The sequence below is a fragment of the Phocoena phocoena genome, chromosome 1, assembly GCF_963924675.1.
Source record: "Phocoena phocoena chromosome 1, mPhoPho1.1, whole genome shotgun sequence".
NCBI classification, from domain to species: Eukaryota; Metazoa; Chordata; class Mammalia; order Artiodactyla; family Phocoenidae; genus Phocoena; species Phocoena phocoena.
Window position 1 is genome coordinate 12,051,207 of NC_089219.1, and position 23,373 is coordinate 12,074,579.

The 23,373-nt window shown below is 53.2% G+C and overlaps 1 protein-coding gene across 2 annotated transcripts; it reads left to right on the forward strand.

Moving 5' to 3' along the window:
• The first annotated feature begins 4,885 nt into the window (after positions 1–4,885).
• FBLIM1 (filamin binding LIM protein 1) lies at positions 4,886–21,168 on the forward strand. 2 transcript variants are annotated; one of them, XM_065893022.1, is made up of 7 exons: positions 4,886–5,135; positions 9,973–10,148; positions 10,712–10,829; positions 13,124–13,293; positions 15,960–16,138; positions 16,958–17,075; positions 21,055–21,168. In XM_065893022.1, the coding sequence occupies exons 1-7, from the start codon at positions 4,886–4,888 to the stop codon at positions 21,166–21,168; spliced, it is 1,125 nt and encodes a 374-aa protein (XP_065749094.1). The 2 variants fall into 2 exon arrangements, with proteins under 2 accessions (XP_065749094.1, XP_065749104.1); XM_065893032.1 differs by lacking the exons at positions 9,973–10,148; positions 10,712–10,829.
• Positions 21,169–23,373: the final 2,205 nt, after the last annotated feature.

A 23,373-nucleotide genomic window follows, 5' to 3' on the forward strand; every position in this document is an offset into this window, starting at 1 on the left:
CCCTCCCCATTCCACTTTTGGGGGATGGGGGTGCAGGAGGCGGGAGGGGGTCAGGTACAGGGCTCAGGGTGGCAAACCGGGTGACCTGATTGCCAGCTGGGCCCTGTCGACCAGGCCTCCTGGAGGAGCCTGTCCCCCAAGACTCTAGGACCCACCTGCAGAGGGCTTAAGGGCCCAGACAGGTCATTACCCCCATTTCAGAGGCGAAGAAACTGAGGCCCAGGAAGGTGGAGTGACTGCCTAGGGTCACATGATTCAATCCAGATCCACCTGACTCTTGAGACCTTGGGAGATCCCAGGCCAAACTGGTGGAGCCACCAACCCAGGTGACTGGGGGAGGGGGAGGGGAAGGACCACTCTGGGTTCACAAAGGACGAGGAGGGTGGGCAGCGGAGGAGGCCTCCCACCCTCCAGGCCTGGGTCGAGGGGAAGGGAGAAGTGGTCGAGGGAACAAAGGGAGCGGGGAGGGGGCGGCGCGGGGCGCGGCCGGGCAGGTGGGGGGGCAGGTAGGGGCCGCTTCCGCCCGGCGGGAATCCCGGGCCCCCTCCCCCAAGCTTCACCTTTTATGGTAAGGCGGCCGGGGCGGCGGGGCGGAGGGAGCCGAGGGGGCGGGGAGGGCGGAGGGGCGGGAGGCGCCGCGCCGCTCCCGGTTCTGCTCGATCGGGTGACCGACCGGAGCCGCCGGGGGCGCGGGCGGCCCAGGTAAGCGGGGCGGGGGTGGGGTGGGGGTCCTGTCCTTCCGTCCCCGCCCCGGCGACAGACAGGTGACAGCACGGGCAGCCCTCGGCCGGCGCCCACCCTGCTCCCCAGCCGGGACCCCAGCCCCGTCGCTCCCGGAGGGGGCCCGCGGGACGAGGGGCCGCGGGCTCTGTCCTTCTGTCTCAGTCCCTCGGTCTCTGTCCTCCGAGTGGAGGGAGGGCAGTTCCGGGGGGAAGGCTGGGGTCCCTGCCCGGGAGCGGCACGCGGAGAGCAGGGATGGGCAGGGCGGAAGCTCCCGCACAAAGAGGACAGCGTCCCGCACATGGATCGAATTAAAGTCCCCGGCAGCGCCCCACAGTGACCCGGCCGGCCGGCCCGCCGGGCTGCTTTGCTAGAGGGCGCTGGGTTTCCGGAGCTCCGGGGTGCTCCGGGCCCCTTTATCCAGCCAGGGTCAGGCGAGGGGAAGGAGAGGCCGCAGGGCTGCCCCCCTCTGGGCCTCAGATCCTCTCGGGGGCTGGGAAGGGGTGGGACTGGGCGATCCCCAAGGTGTGTGCCTGGGGCATCCTGGCCTGGGTCCTCCTGCAGCCCGGATCTGAGGACCCCGGGAAGAGGGTGGGCAGCACCCAGATCCCTGCTCTTCATAATGATGGAAGCTAAGTCCTGGTCCTCGCAGGCCCTCCAGGGGCTCCTCCTCCCACTCTGGGGCTGAATAACCAGTTAGCTTTCTCTTGGCACCTACCAAGTATCAAGATTTTGAGTACCCCCTCTCCTTTTATCCTCTCAGCCACCCTTCCAGAAAGACCTCATTCTTCTCACTCTATGAAAAAACTGAGGCCCAGAGAGGTTCAGTGACCTGCTCAGGGTCGCCCAGCAGGAAGGAGGGGGCCCAGGGTGAACTCAGCCCTTTGTGCCTCCTCTGCTTCCCTGGGGTGGGGGAAAGGAAGAGGGACCTCTTGTGCCAGGCTGCAAGGTCCCCTGCAGGGGGCGTGGGGCTCAGTCTCACTCCCACCTCCAGCAAAGTTTAGCTCCCAACCAAGCCTAGGCTACAGCTTAAAGGTAGTTCCAGAGGGTTCTGGAGGGGGTTAGAAGGAGTGTGACAGGGGACAGTGTGGCGGTGGGGGTGAGGTGGGGTAGACTACCCCACCCCTGGAGGCCCTCCAGCTCAGCCAGCCTGGGCCCTGCCCTGGGCTGCAGCCGAAAGCCCGGCTGGGTGGGTGGCTGGATCTCAGCCTCCTTCCTTCCTCTTGACAGGAAATGACTTTCCTTCCCTTTGTTTCCACTTTCTCCGCTTACCCAGCTGGATCTCAGATTCGCCCTCTGGGGGAGGAAGGGTGGCTGCCTAGGGTCTCCTGGGCTGGGCTGGCCGGGAGGCTGCCCCACAGGGAGCTCTCTCACCCACAGCCCACACTAGGGTGACCTGGGGGGCAGTGGGACCAGGGGGAAGCCGAGGCTCCCTTTCCTTCCCCGGGGCTGACTGGGCTTTGAAAATCCCTAGCCCGGCCTCTTCCCCTGGGGCCTGAAGTCCCTGCAGGAACCGCAGGGGAGGGATGGGGGTGGGGGAGTGCTGCCCAGCTGTGAACATCTGGTCTCAGTGCTGGGACGTTCGCCTTGGACATTTTCTGAGAAACCAGCAGATCTGATTTCCCGGCGGGGGTGAGCCGGGATGGAGTGGGGTTCAGGGCGGGAGGGGAGGGAGGCAGAGGAGGCATCCTCAGCTGTCTCTGGGGATGAGCCCAGGATATGCTGACCATCAGATAACTGGTCTGGACTGGGCCACCCTGGGGTAAGAACAGGCCTGGGAATTTTGCCCCCCCCCTCCCCCCCCCACCCCTAGCCATCCAGGGAAGAAAAAGTGTGTCCTCTCAGGCTCAAGGATACCCCCTGGACTTCCAGGTTGGATGGTGCCCTGTTAGAATTCCAAGTCTGCAACCTCTTGCTTGGGGCCTCACCTGGCCTCATCTATAAAGTGGGGGCATAACGCAGGCTGTGTTGAGAATTAGGTGACTTTTGAGGCTGGGAAAGCACTCTCCATAGTGACTGGCACAGGGCGAGCACTTTATCAGTGAGTGCCCTTGTTGTTTCTTGCATTTAAAGGTTAAATGCACTCTGAAAATTGTTTGCAAAAACAGATTCTTAAACTTGTAACGAAGTATGAAATTGAAGTGGAGGACAGCCAACAGAAGCAGATGTACTTTCAAACATCACTTACAAAACAAGAAACAAAAGAGAAGTACTTTAAAAGAACTTTTAAAGCCTTATTCATATATTGGTTTCTTATTCACGTTTCTTATCAGAATGACCTGCACGTTTTAACCAAACACAAATGAATTTAAAAGGAATTTAGGAGCCTATGTTGTTGTTTTGTTATTATTATTCTCCATCAGTCTCCAAGAGAGCCCACGGTGGCCAGTGGAGGGAAGGCTTTGAGTGGCCACTTGGGCTCCAAGTCCACATTAGGGTCCCTTGGGGCCTCAGCCCCACCTCTCCAGGTTCACTCTTTGGGTCCCTATTTACTCTCCTCCTCATGAATCTATGGGCCGGGCTCTGGGGCCATGTCGGCGTGGCCCATATGGAGAGTAAGATAGAAAAAGGGCACAGTCCTGAGCTGAGTGTGGTCGACTCACCCCAGCCCATGACCCCACTTCATCCCTAGCTCTGGAGCCTACTCTCTGCAGGAACCACCTGAGAGAAGGAAAATGGGCTCTCCCCGGTGGGGATGCCGCCCTGCTCCCAGATCCATGCTTTGATGTCTACTGTGAGCCGGACTTGGGTCACACAGATATCACAGACACAACTGAAGGTAGATGAGGTCACTTGTCAGTTGGTGGGGGGGGAGCAGACATAGTGATGGTGAGTCAGCTGTCATTGCCCTGTGGAATAGACAATCGCCCTGGAGTCGGGAATCAGGGGAGGCTTCATGGAGGAGGTGATGTTTGCTCTAGGCTTCTAAGGAAAAACTGAAATTCACCCTGCAGCAGGGAGGAGAGGAAAAACAGGTGGTGGAAACATGCCAGAGCAAGTAAGGGAGAAAGATGGTCCAGGAACTGTGCGTGGTCCAGGGTGGTCAAAAATAGGTTGAGTCCAGGGAAATTTAGACTTTATCTTGAAGGTAGTAGGGAGCCGTGGAAGGCTTTTGACTAGAGGAGAAACAGATTTATGCTCCAGAAAGATCACTCCAGAGACAGGGTAGGAGGCAGGTTTGGAGATCATTGAGGCACCCTCACCCCTGTGCCTGAACCAGGGCCGTGATTTTGGAGATGAGACTGAGTGAGACATTCTGGCCATACAATCAAGACTTGATTGGATGTGGACTCTGATGGCGGACAAAATGATGCTGGTTTGTGAGCTGGGCCGGGAGAGGGCAGAAGAGCCAAGTGGCCAAGAGCATGGGCTCTGTGTTCAGATCCCAGGTCTGCTGCTGCATGACCCTGAACAAATGACTTACACCTCTTCACCTGGGTTTCCTCATCTGTAAGATGGGCACGGTGAGTGTGCGGTAATAGTGCCTCTCCGCCGCAGTGGTGGGAGGATCTGTGAGTTAATGAACAGCAAGTGTTTAGGGCCCTGCTGGCACAGAACAGGGCTTGGTAAATGGTAGCTCTTTGTTCTTCTGTCCGCTTTGCCTCCTGGAATCCAGCCCTGATGTTCTGACGAGAGTCACACTGTTTCCCGCCCACCGTGGAGCTGGCCTGAACGTTGGGGACGTCACCTTTCCCAGGAAAATCCAGATCCCAGGTGAGGGAGTTCACTTGGGGTGTGGCCCTGGGCTGGGACGGGCAGTCAGCTGCCCTGGGAGTGGGGAGCTGCAGGAGTGGCCCCTCCCTCACGCTCCGTAGAGGAGGGAAATTAATCATTTGTGAGGTGAGCAGGGCAGGGCTGCCCTCTGCTCCTCCAGGTGTGTAGGTCCGGGGGAGGGGTATTCAGGACTGCCGGGTCCCACCCTTTGGCCAAGCCACCTGGTGGGCACCTACCCTTCCCTGTGGGACATCCGCAGCCCCTTCCGTGGCTGGGTGGGGCACTGGCACTGTGGAGTGGCTGCTCCTGTCTTGTTGGGAGGGGAGAGGCTCCCTGCCCTGGGGGTGTCTGCGTGCCCAGGTGGAGCACCTCTGCCCCGCCCCTGCCATGCCCTGAACCCTGCCCAAGCCTGCGCCTCACTCTGTCCCCAGCCCCACCAGAAGCTGAAGCAATGGCCTCAAAGCCTGAGAAGAGGGTCGCCTCATCTGTCTTTATCACCCTGGCACCTCCACGTCGAGATGAGGCTGTGGTTGAGGAGGTGAGGCGGGCAGCTTGTGAGGCCCGGCCTGGCTGCCCCCGGGAGTCTCCTGCTCCCACGAAGGCACCCGGGGCCGGCTCTGCGGGGAGGCTCCGTTCTTGGACACCCCCCAGCAGGGCTGCAGCCCCAGTGCCAGCTGTTCCACATCAGCTCTCCAGTGGAGGTAAGAGGGCGAGGGCGGCGGGTGGGAGACCCGGTGAGAGGCATCACCAAGGTGGGGAGGAAATGGCAGGCTCTGAGGTCATTCATTGAGCACCTACTGTGTCCCAGGCAGCCTCTGGAACCTTCCTGCCTGGGTTCGAATCCTGGCTGCTCCGCTTCTTGACTGTGTGACATTGGCAGGCAACTTAACCTCTCTGTTCCTCAGCTTCCTAATCTGTAAAATAGAGATAATGATAGTACCCACCTCAAAGGGTCCTTGTGAGGATTCGATGAGTTAATACATATGTAAAGTGTTCAGCCCAGCGCCTGCCATGTAGAAAGTGCTAAATACCCACCGTTATTATTCTGGGCCAGGCACTGGGAATGTGAAAAGAGAGAAGGTTTTCAGCATGCATGAAACTTACCTCCTGGTGGGGGAAACAGAGATAATAAAAACAAAATATAATATCAGGAAGACACAAACACTCTACTAGAATAGAACACAGTGAAGAGCCGGGGAGGTACAGCTTTTTATGGGGTGGTCAGGATGGCTTCTCAAAGAAGGTAACATCTCAGCTCAGTTAAGACCTAAATGACAGAGTGGAGCTAGAAGGGAAATGGGAACAGTATGTGCAAAGGCCCTGAGGCAGGAATGAATTTGGCAAGTTGAAGGACCTGAAATATAGTTTTGTTTTCTCTTGCGCTCTGCCATTCACTTGCTGTGTGGTCTTAGGCAAGCTGTTTCCTCACTCTGGGCCTCAGTTTCTTCCTCTGGAAAATGGAAATTTGGTCATGTATGTGATGTGAAATCTCAACTGTTGGGTAGAAGCAAGGAAGGATGACAACCTAGGGGCCCAAGGTGGCTCCTCATCTGATAGCGCACCAGCTCGAACAAGGAGGCACTGAGACGCTTAGTGCGAGAGGCCAGCCCGGGAAGGCAGGTGAACGCCCCGGAGTCCTCAGAGCGAGGCTAAGGCAGCCTTGTGCATCCATCACCATGGAAACCACCTAGAGTCCAATGGGAAGTGCCAATTATGGGAAGCCAAAAACAGATGGGAGAAGGGACCACACGTGGATACACGTGAGAGTACATGAATATTCGTGTAACATGCTTCTTCATTATGACGCAGCCTCTTAAACTGATCTTTCCTTCCTAACCACACGTGCCAAGAACAGCCTCCTGCTGCTTCTCTGTACAGGAGAACCAGGACCATGATGACCAAAATTCACACATCAGGACATTGATCCAATGGGAAAAAGAAAAATTATGGCCCTTCTGGGTAGGAGAGGGAACCTAGGAAATATAGTTTAGTTGCCCAAATGCCAAACTTTCCTGGACATTTTCATGGGGTATTGGAATTACAGGCAGAAGATCCAGGGAGCAGGTTTTGTGGTAGCAAAACCAGACCAGACCTTCCTCGGGCGAGATGGCCTTACAGTGGCTGGTCAGGCATGTTGCTGGCCAATTTGGCAAACACAGAGCACGGGGAATCTTGGGGTTCAGGCCCGCTGGGGTGAGATAAGTTCTAGGTGAGCAGCGGTCATGAGTCTGGTCTGACTGCAGAACACAGAGGTGGGCCCTGGGGGTCTGCCTTCTGCTCAAAGCCAGCTCTGCAGCAGGCTGTCATCTGACACCTCACCTATGCTTGTCCCCTTAGAAATCCACCAGCATTTCCTGAGCCCTTTCATCCTGGCAGAAATCCCCCCCATCTCTCTCTTGAATTCCTGCCCACCCTTCACAGCTGAATGTCTAGAACCTCAGGCAGGTCCTGGGAGAGGCCTCAGCTCTCCTGCTGTCTCTTCCTGACCTGGTTCCTGGCTCAGTCAGCTCACGTAGGGCAGAGTCTCACACTTTAGCAGCATCGGCATCCCCTGGGGGCTTGTTCTAACACAGCCAGCTGGGCCCTACCCTGGGCCTTCCTGATTCAGCAGGTCTGCGGTGGAGCCCGAGAATTTGCATTCCTTACATGTTTCCAGGTAAGGCTGATGCTCTGGTCTGGGGACCACACTTTGAGAACGACTGTTCCAGTCCAAAGGCGTTAATAGGTTAGACTTTCGGAAGAGAAGAGTAGTTCTCAAAGTGTGGCCTTTGAACCCGAAGCGTCGGTATCACCCAGGAAATGTAAATTCTAGTGTAAATTCAAAACACAATTCCAAAAAGGTCAATTCCCAGAGCTTACCCCAAACCTGCTGAAGCAGAAGCGCTGGGGTGGGCCCAGATATCTGCATTTGGACAAGCCCCCAGGCGATTCTGGGGCAGACTCACAGGTCTAGAGCAAGCTTCGCATCTGTATAGCCCTTGGGCAGAGGGGTTCTTACCTTTGTCAAATGGGTGGGAAACCTGAACCCAGAGAGGTGCCCCAGCGAACATGCAGGGAATGGGACCAGAGCCCAGGTCTTTAGGCAGCAGGGCCTTGAACATTCTCTGTCTGCTCTCCCAGGGTGTCTAGGGCAGTCTGACCTTGCTGGAGCCTGGCCTACCTTGGGCCCCCATGACAGGAGGTGGGCAGAGTGCCTCCATGCCCTCTATCCCGGGGTGCTATTAATAGCACTCCCCTTGAGCGTGGCAGTGGGCACAGCCCTGCGCTGCGGCCTCTCTCCCGAGTTGCCCAGTTGCCACTCCCCAGGGAGCTGGACAGCCCCTTGTCAGGGCAGCCTGCAGAGGTGGGATTACACTATAGTGAGTGTTCCTGGATGGAGGAGATCCTTCACACCCGCCTCCTCCCTCCCTGCCGGGGGCACCCGCTGGCTGGCAGATAGGGTGGAGGCCACCTCCTCACCCGCCATCGCCCCACACCATGCCACTCCTGTCCTCTGTGGGTATGTGTGTGTTTGCTGTTGGGTTGTTATTGTTTAACGAAACTTTTAAACATACACAGAAGTAGGGAAAACAGTACAAGGAACCCTGTATACCCCACATCCAGTTTCAACAGTTACCAAGATTTGGCTACCTTTGTTTCATCTGTTCCTTTTTTTCTTTTCCTTCGTGAAGTATTTAAAAGGAAATGCCAGTAATCAAGTCACTTCAGCCCCACATTCTTCAGGGTGTCATCTCTAAATATGGCCTTTCTCTTACATAACCCCAAGGCCAAACAATGCATAACAAAATCAACAGGAATGCCTTATGATTATCTAATAGTCAATCCATAATTAATTATCCCTAAACTGTCATAAAAATGCCTTTTAACTGTTGGATTGTAGAGGAATGGATTGTGTCTTGTATTTCTTTTGAGCTGTATCATTCAGTGGAATATTTAGCTTTTCCTTGTCTACAAAATGAGGAGAATTAAATGAGATGATTAATCCTTTGAATCAGAATCCAAATAAGGTCCATAGCAGTGCTGGCCGATAAAAACATCATGCAAGTCACAAATGCAAGCCTCCTATGTAATTAAAAACCTTCTAGCATCCACTATGAAAAAAGTGAAAAGAAATATATGATATTACTTTTAATGATATATATTATGCAACCCAATATATAAAATGTATTATCATTTCAGCACGTAATCATTATCAAAATTTTTTTTGTGTGTGTGTGTGTGTGGTATATGGGCCTCTCACTGTTGTGGCCTCTCCCGTTGCAGAGCACAGGCTCCGGACGCACAGGCTCAGTGGCCATGGCTCACGGGCCCAGCTGCTCCGCGGCATGTGGGATCTTCCCAGACCAGGGCATGAACCCGTGTCCCCTGCATTGGCAGGCAGACTCTCAACCACTGCGCCACCAGGGAAGCCCCTCACGTTGTTTTTTAGTACTAAGTTTTCCAGCACATCTCAATAGCCACATGTGGCTGGTGGCTTCTGTACTGGACAGCACAGATATATACATTATATATGGTCATTTTTCTTAGGTCTCTTAATTCTAGGGACATCTCCTCTCTTGGTCTCTCCCATGCCATTAACTTCTTGCAGAAACAGGGTCCGTTTCTGTAGAATATCCCACACCCTGATTTGTCCCTTTGCCTCCCCGTGGTCTCATCCAACTTGCCCCTCTGTTTTCCAAATTTATTATAAATGGAGTTAACTCTAGAAACCTGATTGGTTTGAGTTGGTTTTCTTTTTATGTTTTGGGTTGTTTTTTTTTTTAATAAGGCCATTTCATCAATAGTGCCCATCCCTTCCTATACATAACACGAGTCAGAAGACTCCTGATGTCCGCTGAGGTTAATCGGTGGCTTCAGGTGACGATAGCTGGACCTTTCCTTTGGAAAGTTCGCCCCCAACTGTCCGCTTGATACTTTCAACACCTAATGGTCTGACTCTATTATTTAACTAGGTGGTGGTTCCCAGCCTGGAGGGCTTTTTAAGCACCCCGTGACTGGAGCCAGCCCAAAGTTTCTGATTGTGTAGCTGCGTGGCAGGCCGAGAAGTTGTGTTTCTAACAAAGTCCCAGGTGGTGCCATGCTGCTGGTCCAGGAGCCACACCTTGGGAACCACAGTCTTGGGGGTTAGTTTTGCTTACATCTGCACAGGGCCCATCCAGCGGGGATTTCAGACGCCCTAACACCCGGGTAGGGGAGGCTTTGCTAGGAAGGGCTTTGGCGGCTACTGTTTTCTGAGCCTGTGCCACGTGCCAGCCACTGTGCCAAGCCCTCACCTGCATCATTTCATTTAATCCTCGTTAACAACCCTAAGCGATTGAGACCCACGTTCCAACTGAGCAAACTGAGGCTCAGAGAGATTGTTTCATGCCGAAGGACACACAGCAAGTCAGAGGCAGAGTCAGAGACGGAAGCCAGGTCCGGGTGACGCTGGACCTGGGCCTTTAGCCACTATATGCTGCACGGCCTCCTGGGCAAGTGTCACCTCCTCTGTGTACCTGCAGAGACTCTGGCCAACCCACCCTTCCCTTCCGGTTGCAGGATGTTCACTTCCTCCTCCTCCCCTGGATGGCGAGGACACACTCCCCGACCTGGACCTCCTCCCACCTCCGCCGCCGCCCCCTCCAGTGTACCTGCCTCCCGACGAGGAGCCCCCTGCCCCGATGGGGGCGTCACTCATTTCAGACTTAGAGCAGCTGCCCCCACCCCCGCCGCAGGTACTGCCAACCCTTGGTCCCTGACGGAGCCCCGTGGGTTGGGGAGGGAAGGTTGGGGTCTTTCGGTGTTCTAGGCCTAGAGGTTGTTTGGTCCCTCCTCCTACTTGAGGGCAGTCCCTCTTCAAAACTCTTTCAGGCTGGTAAAAATTAGACGTGGTTTTCAAGGTCCTTGGAGAAGGGGTGCCACACCCTTCCCCCCGCTAAGTGCCTCCTTCATCTCTGAGGACGGCATTCCGCTGTGTCTAACCTAAATCCCTTATGCTGCATAGAAAACCCATATTTAATCCTCTGCCCTTAACAGAGGCGTTGTAGAAATGGGAGAGGTTCCAGGCCAAGGGAAACCCTGATTCCAGGAGATTCCTTAGAAGCAGAGGGAAGTAGCTTTGAAGGAAGCTACTTCCCTGAGTGAAGGAACCCAGGGCAAGGAGCTGGGAGAGCTGGCCTCAGTTTCTGCCTCTGTACAAAGGGGCTAATTGCGCCTGGTGCCACCACATGAGGAGCAGAGCTGAGAGGGCTGTGTGCGGTCCTCACTGGGTGACTCTTCTCCCCTTCTATCCCCGCAGCCCCTCGTGGAGGGGCCTCCCCTGCAGCCTCGGCCCAATCATCTCAGACCCACAGAAGAGGAGCTGCCACCTCCCCCGGAGGAGCCTGTCGGCTTCCCCGAGAGAGAGGCCTCCACAGGTATGGGCATAGGGACGGAAGGACTGTGTGTGACTCCCAGGGGCCCTCGTGCGGCCAGCATGAGCTTCCAGGGGGAACCAGGAGAGCAGGGGCCACCGCGTCTGTCCCGGCTCACAGTGTGGTGATGGGCCTTATGGTTGTGCATGAATTGTATTTTTATTGCATTAACCTGTTTTCCTTTATAACTAAAGTCCATTTAAATATTGATCAGCAAAATTTGCCATGATAGCAAAAATGCCCTAAGTTTTTTCACTATGTAATTTTTTGAATACATAACACCCTTACATAGTACAAAATAAAAAGCACAAAAGGGCACACTGTGAAAAGTCTTTCCCCTTCCCCATCCCTGTATCATCTAGTTTCCCTGCAGATAGACAACCTGTTAATACCCTGTGTATAACCTTTCAGAGATATCTTACGCGTATGCAAGCGGATACAGATATATCCTTCCCCCATTTCCCCACAAATAGTAGCAAGCTCTGTGCTGTTTTGCACTTTGCTCTCATTCCTTTGTAGTCTTAGAGCTCACTCCACATCAGAACATAAAGAGGCTCCTTGTTCTTTTCCACAGCTGTGTAGTATTCCTTAGCAGGACCCAGCCACATGGATTTAACTAGTTGCCTGTGGACAGGTGCTCAGGTGGTAATGCTGAGTGAATCGCCTTGCACCTGATCATTTTGCTTGTGTGCAAGTTTGTGAGATAAATTCCTAGAAGAGGAAGCACTGTGATAGTTTTGCCACGTTGTCTTTCTTGGTCATCCAGATCTACATTCCCACCAACAGTGTCGGAGTGCCCGTCTGCCCACAGACTCTCCAGCACCGTGTGTTACTAATTTAATAAATGGCTATTAAGTGCCTACCATGTACCAAGGCCTTCTCTAGTCCAGGGTTGTAAAATAATTCTCCTCTGGTTTCTTCCAGTGTTCTTATGGTTTCCCTTTTCACATTTAGATCTTTGATACATTTGGAATTATCTGGGTGTAAGGTGTCACAACAGAGATCCCTCTTTTGACTTTTTTGCAGATGGCAACCCAGTTGTCCTAAGGCTATGTGTTTCTTTTTTTCTTCTTCTTTCTAGTTGTGGCGCGCGGGCTCCAGGGCACGCGGGGCTCTGTAATTGTGGCACGCGGGTTCCAGAGTGCATGTGCTCTGTAGTTTGCGGCACGCGGGCTCTCTTGTTGAGGCGCGCGAGCTCAGTAGTTGTGGCCGTGGGCTTAGTTCCCTCGCGGCATGTGGGATCTTAGTTCCCTGACCAGGGATTGAACTCACCGTGTCCCCTGCATTAGAAGGCGGATTCTTTACCACTGACCACCAGGGACGTCCCACACTATGTGTCTTGATTTTAGCTTTTTAAAGACCCTTTGCCTTTTTTTTTTTTTTTTTGGCCACACTGCTTGTGGGATCCTAGTTCCCCAACCAGGGAACCAGTGAAAGCATGGAGTCCTAACCACTGGCCTGCAAGGGAATTCCCCACCTTCCTTCTTTTTCATTTTTTTTTAAAGTTAAGGTTTTATTTATTTATTAATTATTATTAACGAGCTCAAGCTCGTTGCTGTGAGCGGGCTTCTCATTGCGGTGGCTTCTCTTGTTGTGGAGCTCGGGCTCTAGGTGCATGGGCTTCAGTAGTTATGGCACGCAGGCTCAGTAGTTGTGGCGCACGGGCTTAGTTGCTCCACGGCATGTGGGATCTTCCTGGACCAGGGCTCAAACCTGTGTCCCCTGCATTGGCAGGTGGAGTCTTAACCACTGTGCCACCAGGGAAGGTCCCCCATCTTCCTTCTTTTATTTATTTATTTATTCATTTATTTATTTTTGGCTGAGTTGGGTCTTCGTTGCTGCGCGCGGGCTTTCTCCAGTTGTGGCCAGCAGGGCTACTCTTTGTTGCGGTGCGCGGGCTTCTTGTTGCGGAGCACGGGCTCTAGGCGCACGGGCTTCAGTAGTTGTGGCTCGCGGACTCTAGAGCACAGGCTCAGTAGTTGTGGCGCACGGGCTTAGTTGCTCCGCGGCATGTGGGATCTTCCCGGACCAGGGCTGGAACCCGTGTATCCTGCACTGGCAGGCAGATTCTTAACCACTATGCCGCCACGGAATAGTCCCCCCACCTTCCTTCTTAATGCCCCTCATGACCCTGCCCATGAGCTGAGGCTGCATTTATAACACCCGGGGGTTTCAGACAGAGACCTGGCACTCTGGGCTGGTTCTGGGTGGCGACTGGGTACAGTTCTCCCAGGCTGGGCGGGTATATCCTCTACCCCAGGATATCCTGTATATAGCCTGTATATCCTCTACCTCAGACGTCTGTGCCTTCTGCCACAAGACCGTGTCCCCTCGAGAGCTGGCTGTGGAGGCCATGAAGAGGCAGTACCACGCCCAGTGCTTCACGTGCCGTATCTGCCGCCGCCAGCTGGCCGGACAGAGCTTCTACCAGAAGGATGGGCGGCCCCTCTGTGAACCCTGCTACCAGGTAAGCCCCAGGGCAGTTCCCCAGGTGCCTGGCACTGAGCTGGACACCTGGAAGATGTGGTATCATCTCTTTCTCCACAACAAGCTGGGGAGATAGGCACTAGTGACCCATTTTACAGATGAGGAAATTGAGGCTCAGGGAGAAGGAACTCAGCCAAGGTGTGTTTGTTCCCCGTGGCTGCCGTAACGAATGACCACAAACTCGGTGCCTTCGAACAGTACACATTTATCCTCCTATGGTTCTGGAGGTCCGAAGTCCAAAATCAGTTTCACTGAGTCAAAACCAGAGTTTTGCTCCCTCCAGAGGCTCTAGGGGAGAGTCAATTTCCTTGCCTTTTCCAGCTTCTAAAGCCATATTTCTTGGTTCCTTTGTCCATCTTCCAACTCAGCAGTGTGGCATCTTGCATCAGTATCTCTTTTCCTTCTGTGTCAAATCTCCCTCTGCCTCCCTCTTGTGAAGATACTTGCGATGACATTTGCGGCCCCCCTAGATAACCCAGGATAATCTCCCCATCCCAAGATCCTTAACTCAGTCACATCTGCAAAGTCTCTTTTGCCATGCAAGATGGTCGCAGACTCCAGGGCTTAGGATCCAGATATCTTTGGGGGCATCATCCAGCCTTTTCCACTGTCACCCCAGGGCTGTCTGGTTCTGAACCCTGCCCGTGGTTATTTATTTATTTATTTTTGTCCATGCCATGTGGCTTGCGGTATCTTAGTTCCCCAACCAGGGACTGAACCTGGGCCCTCGGCAGTGAAAGCACCGCGTCCAAACCACTGGACCACCAGGGAAGTCCCATCCTGCCCGTGGTCTTGCTGCTCCCTCACCTAGAGCCACAAGGTTCCAGTGCACGGTGTGACGGGGCATCTCTGGGTACCAAAGACAGTCTGAGAGAGCTAGTTTGGATGCCAGGGTGTTGGAATTGCTAACTCTCCTGTGGCGTGTGGTGGCGTTTTTCCAGGTAGTGTACAGAACTCCCACATATGCATCACCTGGGGGTACAGTGGATCTCACCTTGTCCTTATAGATTGGTAGCACCTGGCAATCTGCATTTTTAACAAGTCTCTCAGGTGATTCTGATACACATTGAAGTCTGAAAACTGCTGATTTAAGGTGTTAGAATATTTGGAGTCGGGACTATTTAGAAAACTCAAAATGATCTGATCCCAGGCAGTAAGGTGCTGTGGAAGGAGAAAGGAGCCAGGCCACCCCACCCTGACCCTCTGACCCCATCAACATGACAGTGGGGGGTGTCCTTACGCTCTTCCCCAGCTTGGAGCCAGGCAGGGGTGAGACACTGAGGTGAAGAAGGGGTGAGGGTGGGCTTACAGCTGGGAGCAGCCAGGAGGGGCTTCAGCAGTGTGCTGGTGAGACAAGGGCTGCCCCCAGGATGGTGGGGGGCGGGAAGCAGGGAGAAATGCTGCCCCCACCAAACGTATCTGTCCAGAGGAAATCAGGTTAAGATGAACAGGAAGGGGAAGAGACATGTAGGGGAAAAGGTGGATGGGTTAGCAAGAGGCCCTGTGTTCTGCCTCAGTGATACCTACACCTTTCTTTCTCCTTCTCTCTCTTTCTCTCCCTCTCTCTCTCTGTCTCTCTCTCTCTCATCCCTCCTCATTCCAGAAAGGATTTGAGGCAGCTTATAAGAATGCACATATACCTGTAGTCAATAATAATGTTGTAGGACTTCCCTGGTAGTCCACTGGTTAAAACTCCGTGCTTCCACTGCAGCGGGCATGGGTTCAGTCCCTAGTCGGGGAAGTTCTGCATGCTGCACGGTGTGGCCAAAAAATAAAAACAATGTTGTACACATAAAACTTTGTTGTTGGGCTTCCCAGGTGGCGCAGTGGTTGAGAGTCCGCCTGCCGATGCAGGGGACACGGGTTCGTCCCCCAGTCCGGGAAGATCCCACATGCCACGGAGCGGCTGGGCCCGTGAGCCATAGCTGCTGAGCCTGTGCATCCGGAGCCTGTGCTCCGCAACGGGAGAGGCCACAACAGTGAGAGGCCCGCGTACCGCAAACAAAACAAAACAAAAAAAACTTCGTTGTTAAGAGGATAGATCTCATATTAGGTATTCTTACCACAGTAACATAAAAAAAAATTTTAGAGGATACATATAATACCATGACATAGAAAATAAATAGATAAAACAGAGGAAAATCAAGGTAGACAGTTAATAGCCCAAAAATATGTGAATGAAAGACCCCTGTACTCATCCTAAAAGTGGAACATGGAATTGGACTGTGAGCTTCCAAGTGGCCAAATGGAAAAGTGTAATAAGTTTCAAGGTTTATCGTCCATAAAATAAAAAGCACAGCAATTCCTCTGGGAATGCCTTTTACTGACTCTGAAGTTTTAGAGAAATTTCTCCTATGGGCCCTTATGGACCCTGGCCTCAAGCATTTCCTAGTAACAAAAAAAAAATGCAGTCATAGCTTCATGGCAGGATTCCTGACTGTACACCAAGGATATAGCACCAAACTCGATCCCCTCTAAGCAATGTGGAGGTTTGGGGGTAGTAGTTCCATGCCAATTGCATGAATGTGAGCACCTCTCCCGTATCTCTGCCTTCCGGGCCCCTGTGGGTAGCCAGTCTGATGCCCCTTGTGGCTTGGAGTGGGCACACCCACGGGATGGCTCTGAGGCAGTGGCCCTCTGTCCCAGGACACCCTGGAGAAGTGTGGCAGGTGTGGCGAGGTGGTCCGGGAGCACATCATCAGGGCCTTGGGCCAGGCCTTCCACCCCACCTGCTTCACGTGTGTGACCTGCGCCCGGTGCATCGGGGATGAGAGCTTTGCCCTGGACAGTCAGAATGAGGTGTACTGCCTGGACGATTTCTACAGGTACAAGAGGGGTCCGGGCACTGCATGGGGCACGGAGGACAGGGTGGGGCTCAGGCGGGATGGAGGAGTCGAGCCTGAGTGCTGGGGGCTGGGTCAGAGCTGGCCTGCAGAATGCAGGACTGCCTGTTCCACATACCCTGTGTTTGACTTAGCACCTGCTTGCAGCTGACACTTTTTGAGCAATTCCCCTTGGGTTTAAGCCATTTAATCTCAAAACTATCTTACAGGCAGGCACTATTAAAGGTTCTGTTTTAGCAAATGTGGAAACTGAGGCATGCAGTACATAAGTACCTAAAGTCTCCCCGATCGTAAGTATGGAAGCTGCGATTCAACCCCCACTGACCTGATGTCCAGGCCTTGCTCTCAAACCCCAGACCGCAGTGCCTCCCCTCAGAGCTGGAGCCGTATGGAGTGGTAGCAACACACATCTGCAGGGCCCCATCCCTGCCCTCGAGTTGCTCGCTGCCCAAGGGGAGAGACAGGTGTGCCTAGTAAAAAAGGAAAGAAGAAAAAGCAGTGACCTACAATACAAGACAAATGAAATGGGTGCCCCCCTGCTTTCTTAAATTCTAATGTTCCCATCACTTCCTTGCCTTGAGCTAATTATACCCTGGGAAGCAGGGTCTAATTACACGGGTCTCTCCATCCGCTCCTGCCAGGAAGAAATAGGCATTTGTGGTCGTAGCTCCAGGTGTAGTTAGATAGCAACGGGTCTGAAATAGCTCTGGGAGGTGAACCAGAGCTGGCCCGCGTTCTGACAGCTAATTTCTGTGGTTGTCGATGTGAACGCCTCCTGAGCATAAGTTTCTTTCCCTCTAGGAAATTCGCCCCTGTGTGCAGCATCTGTGAGAATCCCATCATCCCCCGAGACGGGAAGGATGCCTTCAAAATCGAGTGCATGGGAAGAAACTTCCATGAGAATTGCTACAGGTGTGAGGTGAGTGGAGCAGTGCTGATTTAATAAGATGCAATTGATCCTGTTCAATCACCGGACAAGCCCTGTTGAAAGCCTGCTGTGTGCCAGGCCCTAGGCCAGGACAAGTCCAGGTTGGGGCTCTGCTCTCAGATTGCTCACCATCCAATAGCAGAGACAAATGAAAATGAAAATAATTACAAATATGCTCTATTAATCAGAACTCCTTGAGTTAATGATAGAAACCAAACTCAACCTGCTTTCCGCAAGAAAGGAGATCTTAACGGGAAGGCTCTTGATGGTGATACCACTGATGACATCGAATGGTATCGTAAGGCTCTCTCTCCATCTCTCGGTTCTGCCTTTCTTGTGTGTTTGCTTCATTTTCTCTTTCTGTGGGCTGGCATCCTCTGTGGGGCAGGGGGTACGGTGCGTGGCCATGGTTGGCTCAGGTTTATATCCTTCCAACTTAGAAACCCCATCTAGGGATCCCGTTCAGTCTCAAGAAGGCCTCTGATTCACCAAACATGGGTCACATGCCCATTCTAGACCAATCAGTGACCAGGGGCTATGATTGATAACCTCTGGGGCCAGGCAGGCAGGACTGTATGAAACAGATTGGGATTGATACAACCACTGGAAAGAAGAAAGGGATGCTGGGCAGACCCACACCACAGATGTCCTTTTCAGGTGCTAAGAAAGAGCATGTATAAATCAACGTTGGGACAAAGAAGGCAGTGATCAAGTGATCAAGGCTGGTGCAATCAAAGGCACTCTTTTAGAGGAGGCAGTGCTTAACCTGGGTTTTGCAGGTTGAGTAGGAGTTTGCCATGTATTCAGAGAGGGGAAATGAAGTCCAAAAGGAGGCATGGGCCTGTGAAATCCTACTGTGGCACAAACAGCCTGAAGAACTGGAGGAAGTAGAAGTTTCGAGGTGTGTCTGGAGTGTAGAGTGCTGGATGGTGTGGTAACAGTGACGCCAGAGAGCAGGAAAGGGCCCCCTGTGCCAAACGAATGAGTCTGGACTTCAGGCTGCAGGGAGTGGGGAGGCTGAGGTGGGGACGCTGGTTAGAAGCCGGTGCAGCAAGAAATGCCTGGGGAGTCGCACAGGCCCCACACTCAGAAGGGTCCTGTGCTTGCTTTGAAGCTCTGCTGTCATTTTCTTTTAATCTTTCTTTTTTTTTTTCTTTATGTGGTACGCGGTCCTCTCACTATCGTGGCCTCTCCCGTTGCGGAGCACAGGCTCCGGATGCGCAGGCTCAGCGGCCATGGCTCACGGGCCCAGCCGCTCCGCGGCATGTGGGATCCTCCTGGACCAGGGCACGAACCTGCGTCCCCTGCATCGGCAGGCGGACTCTCAACCACTGTGCCACCAGGGAAGCCCTAATTCTTCATTTTTGAATAAGGGATTCTGCATTTTCATTTTTCCCTGAACCTTGCAAATTATATAGCCAGTCCTGCTGGGGAGGCTGTAAGAGCCCTCCCCTACCTCTTCCTGTCACCTCCATGTCACCGATGTTTCTGTCTTCTCTGGTGATGGTGACAAAGGGGTCACCTAAGTGGGGACTCCAGAGCAAGTCTCTCTTTTTTTCTTTCTTTCTTTCTATTTTCTAATTGAAGTATAGTTGACTTACAATGCTGTGTTAGTTTCTGCTGTACAGCAAAGTGATTCAGTTATACATATATTTCTTTTTCATATTCTTTTCCATTATGGTTTATTACAGGATACTGAATATAGTTCCCTGTGCTATACAATAGGACCTTGTTGTTTATCTCTCCTATCTGTAATAGTTTGTAACAGAGTAAATCTCTTAATCAGCCAGTGGAGTGATTCCAAACATTTATTTGCTCACATTTAAACAGATATGTAGGGAGTTCTCTGGTGGTCTAGTAGTTAGGATTTGATGCTTTCACTGCCGTGGCCTGGGTTCAATCCCTGGTCAGGGAACTGAGATCCCACAAGCCTCGTGATGCAGCCAGAATTAAAATAATAATAATAATAATAACAGATATGTAGAACTAAGAAGCATTTTCGCTGAGGGTGACCAGGGAGTTGAGTCGAGAAGTTGACACATTGCTTCATGATTATGTTGATTTGTTCTGGTTCAAAGTCCGGCTCACAATGCATCTTGAAAGAACAATGGTAAAATTCAAGTGCTGTTATCGCCATAGCCCACATTAGATCCAGTGGTGACTGGCATTTCCCCGGGCCTGGCTGGTGAGCAAATAAGCCCTCCCTGCTCCTCCTTGGTCAGCTTGGCTGAGGCTACTGGGAACATTACCCAGGCTCTGCCATGAGTCAGAGTTCGGACTCCACCAGCTGCATTTCAGGCTGTAAGGCTCCAACCACAGTGGCCTAAGCAGATGTGGGTGCTGTTTCTCTAGGAAGGGAAATGGGTTTCAAGATGCCATCCACGCTCCCTCCACCATGCCTGCCTACCTTTTTTTTTCTTTTTTTTGGCTACACTGCCCTGCATATGGGATCTTAGTTCCCTGACCAGGGATCGAACCCGTGTCCTCTGCAGTGGAAGCTCAGAGGCTTAATCACTGGACCACCAGGGAATTCCCCATTCCTGCCTACTTTGTGGTCCATGTTATTTCTTACTATTGCTGGAAGGGGAACAATACCTTCATACTTGGCTAGTATCTTATTTATTTATTTATGTTTGGCTGCGTTGGGTCTTCATTGCTGCACGCGGGCTTTCTCTAGTTGCGGCGAGCAGGGTCTACTCTTCGTTGCGGTGCGCGGGCTTCTCATTGCGGTGGCTTCTCCTGTTGCGGAGCACGGGCTCTGGGTGTGCGGGCTTCAGTAGTTGTGGCACGCGGGCTTCAGCAGTTGTGGCACGCGGGCTTCAGCAGTTGTGGCACGCGGGCTTCAGTAGTTGTGGCACGCGGGCCCAGCCGCTCCGCGGCATGTGGGATCTTCCCGGAACAGGGCCCGAACCCGTGTCCGCTGCATCGGCAGGCGGACTCTCAACCACCGCGCCACCAGGGAAGCCCTCGGCTAGTATTTTTTAATATATAAAATGCTTTCGTGCTCGTCTCACCTTATTTAATCCTAATGATGATCTTTCGATATGGGAGTTCCCGTCTCCGTTTAAGATGAGGAAACTGAGGGTGAGAAGAGTGGTTTTGCCGCGTGTTCTTCTGGGCTGGGTTTGGGCAGCTTTCTGCCACCTGACAGCTCCTTCGCGAACTGTGTGACTCGGTCATGGTTGATTCTCATTAGGAAGAGGTCACGTGTGCCCCTGTGGGACTTTAGGCTTGGTACTTGGTGCTCTCAGAATGCCACACAACTGGCTGTTAGGGATAGCACAGGTCCTGGCACTAAATAGCCCAGAGTCCCCTTGAGACACTCGAGGTGCAGTTCCAGCGAAGAGACACACAAGGGTGTCCTCCCCAGCTGGCCCAAAGTTGTCCCTGTGGAGACCAACCCCTCTGTTCGGATCAGTGAAGCTTCCAGGGGACGCCAGCCGTGCCCTGAGCCGGGTCTCTGGACATGAATTCCTCCTGTTATTTCCTGTGTGTGCCCGAGTGAGGCCCAGAGGAGGTGCGGGCTCGTGGCAGAACGGTGAATTTGGCAGTTTGGGCCCCAAGTCCCCATCCTCCAAATTCTAAAATCGTTTGGTGATTTAGAAAATTGGAAACATTAAGGTTTGTGCTAGTGTCGTAGACGTTCAGGCAGTGGAACAACAAAAAGAACCCTGAACTCTGAGCCTGGAGACCCCATCCTCTCCCAGCTCTGGAACCAGCTGTGCGACCTGAGGCAGGCCGCACCCCTCCCCGGACCTCAGGGGGAGGGTGTTAAGGCCCTTCTAGCCCTTTCCACGATCCCTCAGGGGGCTTCTCCACCAAAGGGCCCCCTCTTCTCCCAGTGTCCTCGGTTCTCCCCTCAGCTGACTGAGTTAATTTCCTCAGCGGATGCTGGCGAGTCCCCCCTGCGCAGTCTCCGCGCCGCTGTGCTCAGGCCCGGGGTCCATCCACGTGTGCCTTGTTCCCGCAGGACTGCAGGATCCTCCTGTCTGTGGAGCCCACGGACCAAGGCTGCTACCCTCTGAACAACCGTCTCTTCTGCAAGCCGTGCCACGTGAAGCGGAGCGCTGCGGGCTGCTGCTGAGAGCACCTGTGGGCTGAGGGCCGTGGTCGCACACTAGCCCCACTCGGGGTCCCTCCCCAACTCGTTTCCCTTCCTGACGTGCTCTTGCACACTTTCCTTCCGAGCCACACAGGGACCAGCCTGCGGGCCTGCCCCTCGTGTCCGGGACCCAGGCCTCCTCCCAGCTCAGAGCGCCGTTTAGACTCTCAGCTGTTCCTTCTCTGCTCTGGGCACCAGGAGGCTTCCGTACCATGAGTGTCGTGCCTGGGGGTCCCATCTCCACGACTCTGGCCCCTCTTGAGCACTGGCCTTGACCTCCATTTCCAGGGGTGAGTTGGGGTGAGTCTCTAGATGGCACCCTGTGTCCCTAGCAGTGACACATTAGCTCTGGGGGTGCTGAGACCAGCTCTGCCTTGCAGGACTATACTATTTCAGGAAAACTGCAAAGTCCCTTAAAAAGCACTATTTTTAAAATTTGAAGTTTAAGTGATGAGAAACATTCTTCGGATTTTTTGGAGGGGAGGTGGGAATCTTAATAGAAAATGCCTTCCATTGTTCATAAATGTACAAGATTGTGACCTACTGGTGGCATGGCCATGGACTTCCCACACTGGGGACATGTCATGCTGACATGGGGCCGAGGCATGAACCTGAACATCAGAGGCAAGAGTGAAGGATGACATGCTGACACCCAAGGAAGTCGGCAACCCCTGCACCCTGGCTTCCAGCGCCTCCTTCTGTATGCGACAGTGATTCAACAGACATGGATTGAGTGCCTGTTGTATGCTGGGGAGCAGAGTACAGGGGCTCTGAGTGTTCGTCCTGCAGCAGCCTCGACTACGGCCGTGCACGCACACACACACTCCTCCAGGACAGCAACAGGGGTGTCCCCCAACCCCTACTCGGGCCCTCCAGCCCAGGCTGCCCTGTGACCACTGCCTTCTCAAGGCCACACCTAGAAGATTCTTCTTCTCTTTTAAGGAGAATCATTTTTGTTGCTTTGTCCCTTCTAAGACATTTTGTAGAACATGAACACATTAAACAAGATGTGCTTTCCTCCCTGGGGCTGTCTCGATGTACCATGTGCTCCCAGAGGATGCCCTGGGCTCCAAGTACCGGGAGAGATTCTCTGTAGGGCCCCTTAAGGGCTTCAGACCGGAGCACAGCTTCTTGCCCGAAGCTTAGAGCAGTGAGTCGCAAACTCCAGGTCTTCCCATACCTCCACAATTTCTATCATAAAAGGACCTCCTATTCTATTATCTCCTTAATATTTTCTTTAACTCAACATCCTTTTTTTTTTTTTTTTCTCACTTACCGATTTAGTCTTAGGTTAACCAAGCAATATTCCATGCAGTCACATGTCGATGTGCTAGTTATACATGAAAATAAATGCATAACTATTCGAAGTTTGTCTGTGTTCCAACTAAGACCTCACCTAGGTAAATGCTGGCCTTTGATAGTAGCACCAGAAAAATGTCTGGGCATATCTGCTCAGTGTGGCATGAGTGTCCAGCAAGTGCCTGTATCCCCTGCCCCCAAACTGGGGCTCTTCTCAGCAGGTCAAGAAGCTCCTGTCCCTTCTCATCCCCAGCAATGAAGATTTACCCAGGCCAGCTCGCAGGTGCACTGTTCCTGGACACACCCACCAGCCATGACGTGGCTGCTGGGTGACCAGGGTGGTCCCTGCAGGAGGCCCTCTAAGGCCACCAAGTCCTTTAGCAGAGTCAACACCACCCTCAGGATGTGCTCTCCGCACGTGGGCCACGCTGCCCGTGAGCTTGCTTGCCCGCTGCAGCTCGGACACCACCAGCTGGGCCTGGTGAGCGCAGCTCCGGAGAGAAGGCTACGGGGCCAGAAAGTGCGCTGGACCTGGAGGCAGGTGACCCCGGTCTCAGACCTGGCTCTGCTGCTCTACAGCCTGGACAAGTTATTAATCATCTGAGCCTTGCTTTTCTCATCTCTAAAATGGAAGCAATACTGGTATCTATCATAGAAGATTGCTGGGATTAGAAGTGTTGGGCTGGTGAGGTTTCTGAGAAGCTCTTGAGTCCCTTGTACCGTCTGGTGCTGGCTGGCAGTTCTTAGCCATCACTGCTGTCAGCGTTCCTCCACGGTCCTTTTGAAGCCCATCAACCAGAGACCACTGGGGACATGCCCGCGGTTCGCAAAGTTGGGTTTATCGTGCTGGCTGCAGGGGGCGGGGTGCATCTCGGCGAGAGTTGGGGG

Bases quoted from the DNA above. Each gene is read 5' to 3' on its own strand.
- FBLIM1 (XM_065893022.1), top strand. From the start codon at position 4,886: ATGGCCTCAAAGCCTGAGAAGAGGGTCGCCTCATCTGTCTTTATCACC. The intron at 10,149-10,711 runs GTACTGCCAACC...CTATCCCCGCAG, and splicing joins TGCCCCCACCCCCGCCGCAG to CCCCTCGTGGAGGGGCCTCC. The intron at 17,076-21,054 runs GTGAGTGGAGCA...TTGTTCCCGCAG, and splicing joins AGAATTGCTACAGGTGTGAG to GACTGCAGGATCCTCCTGTC.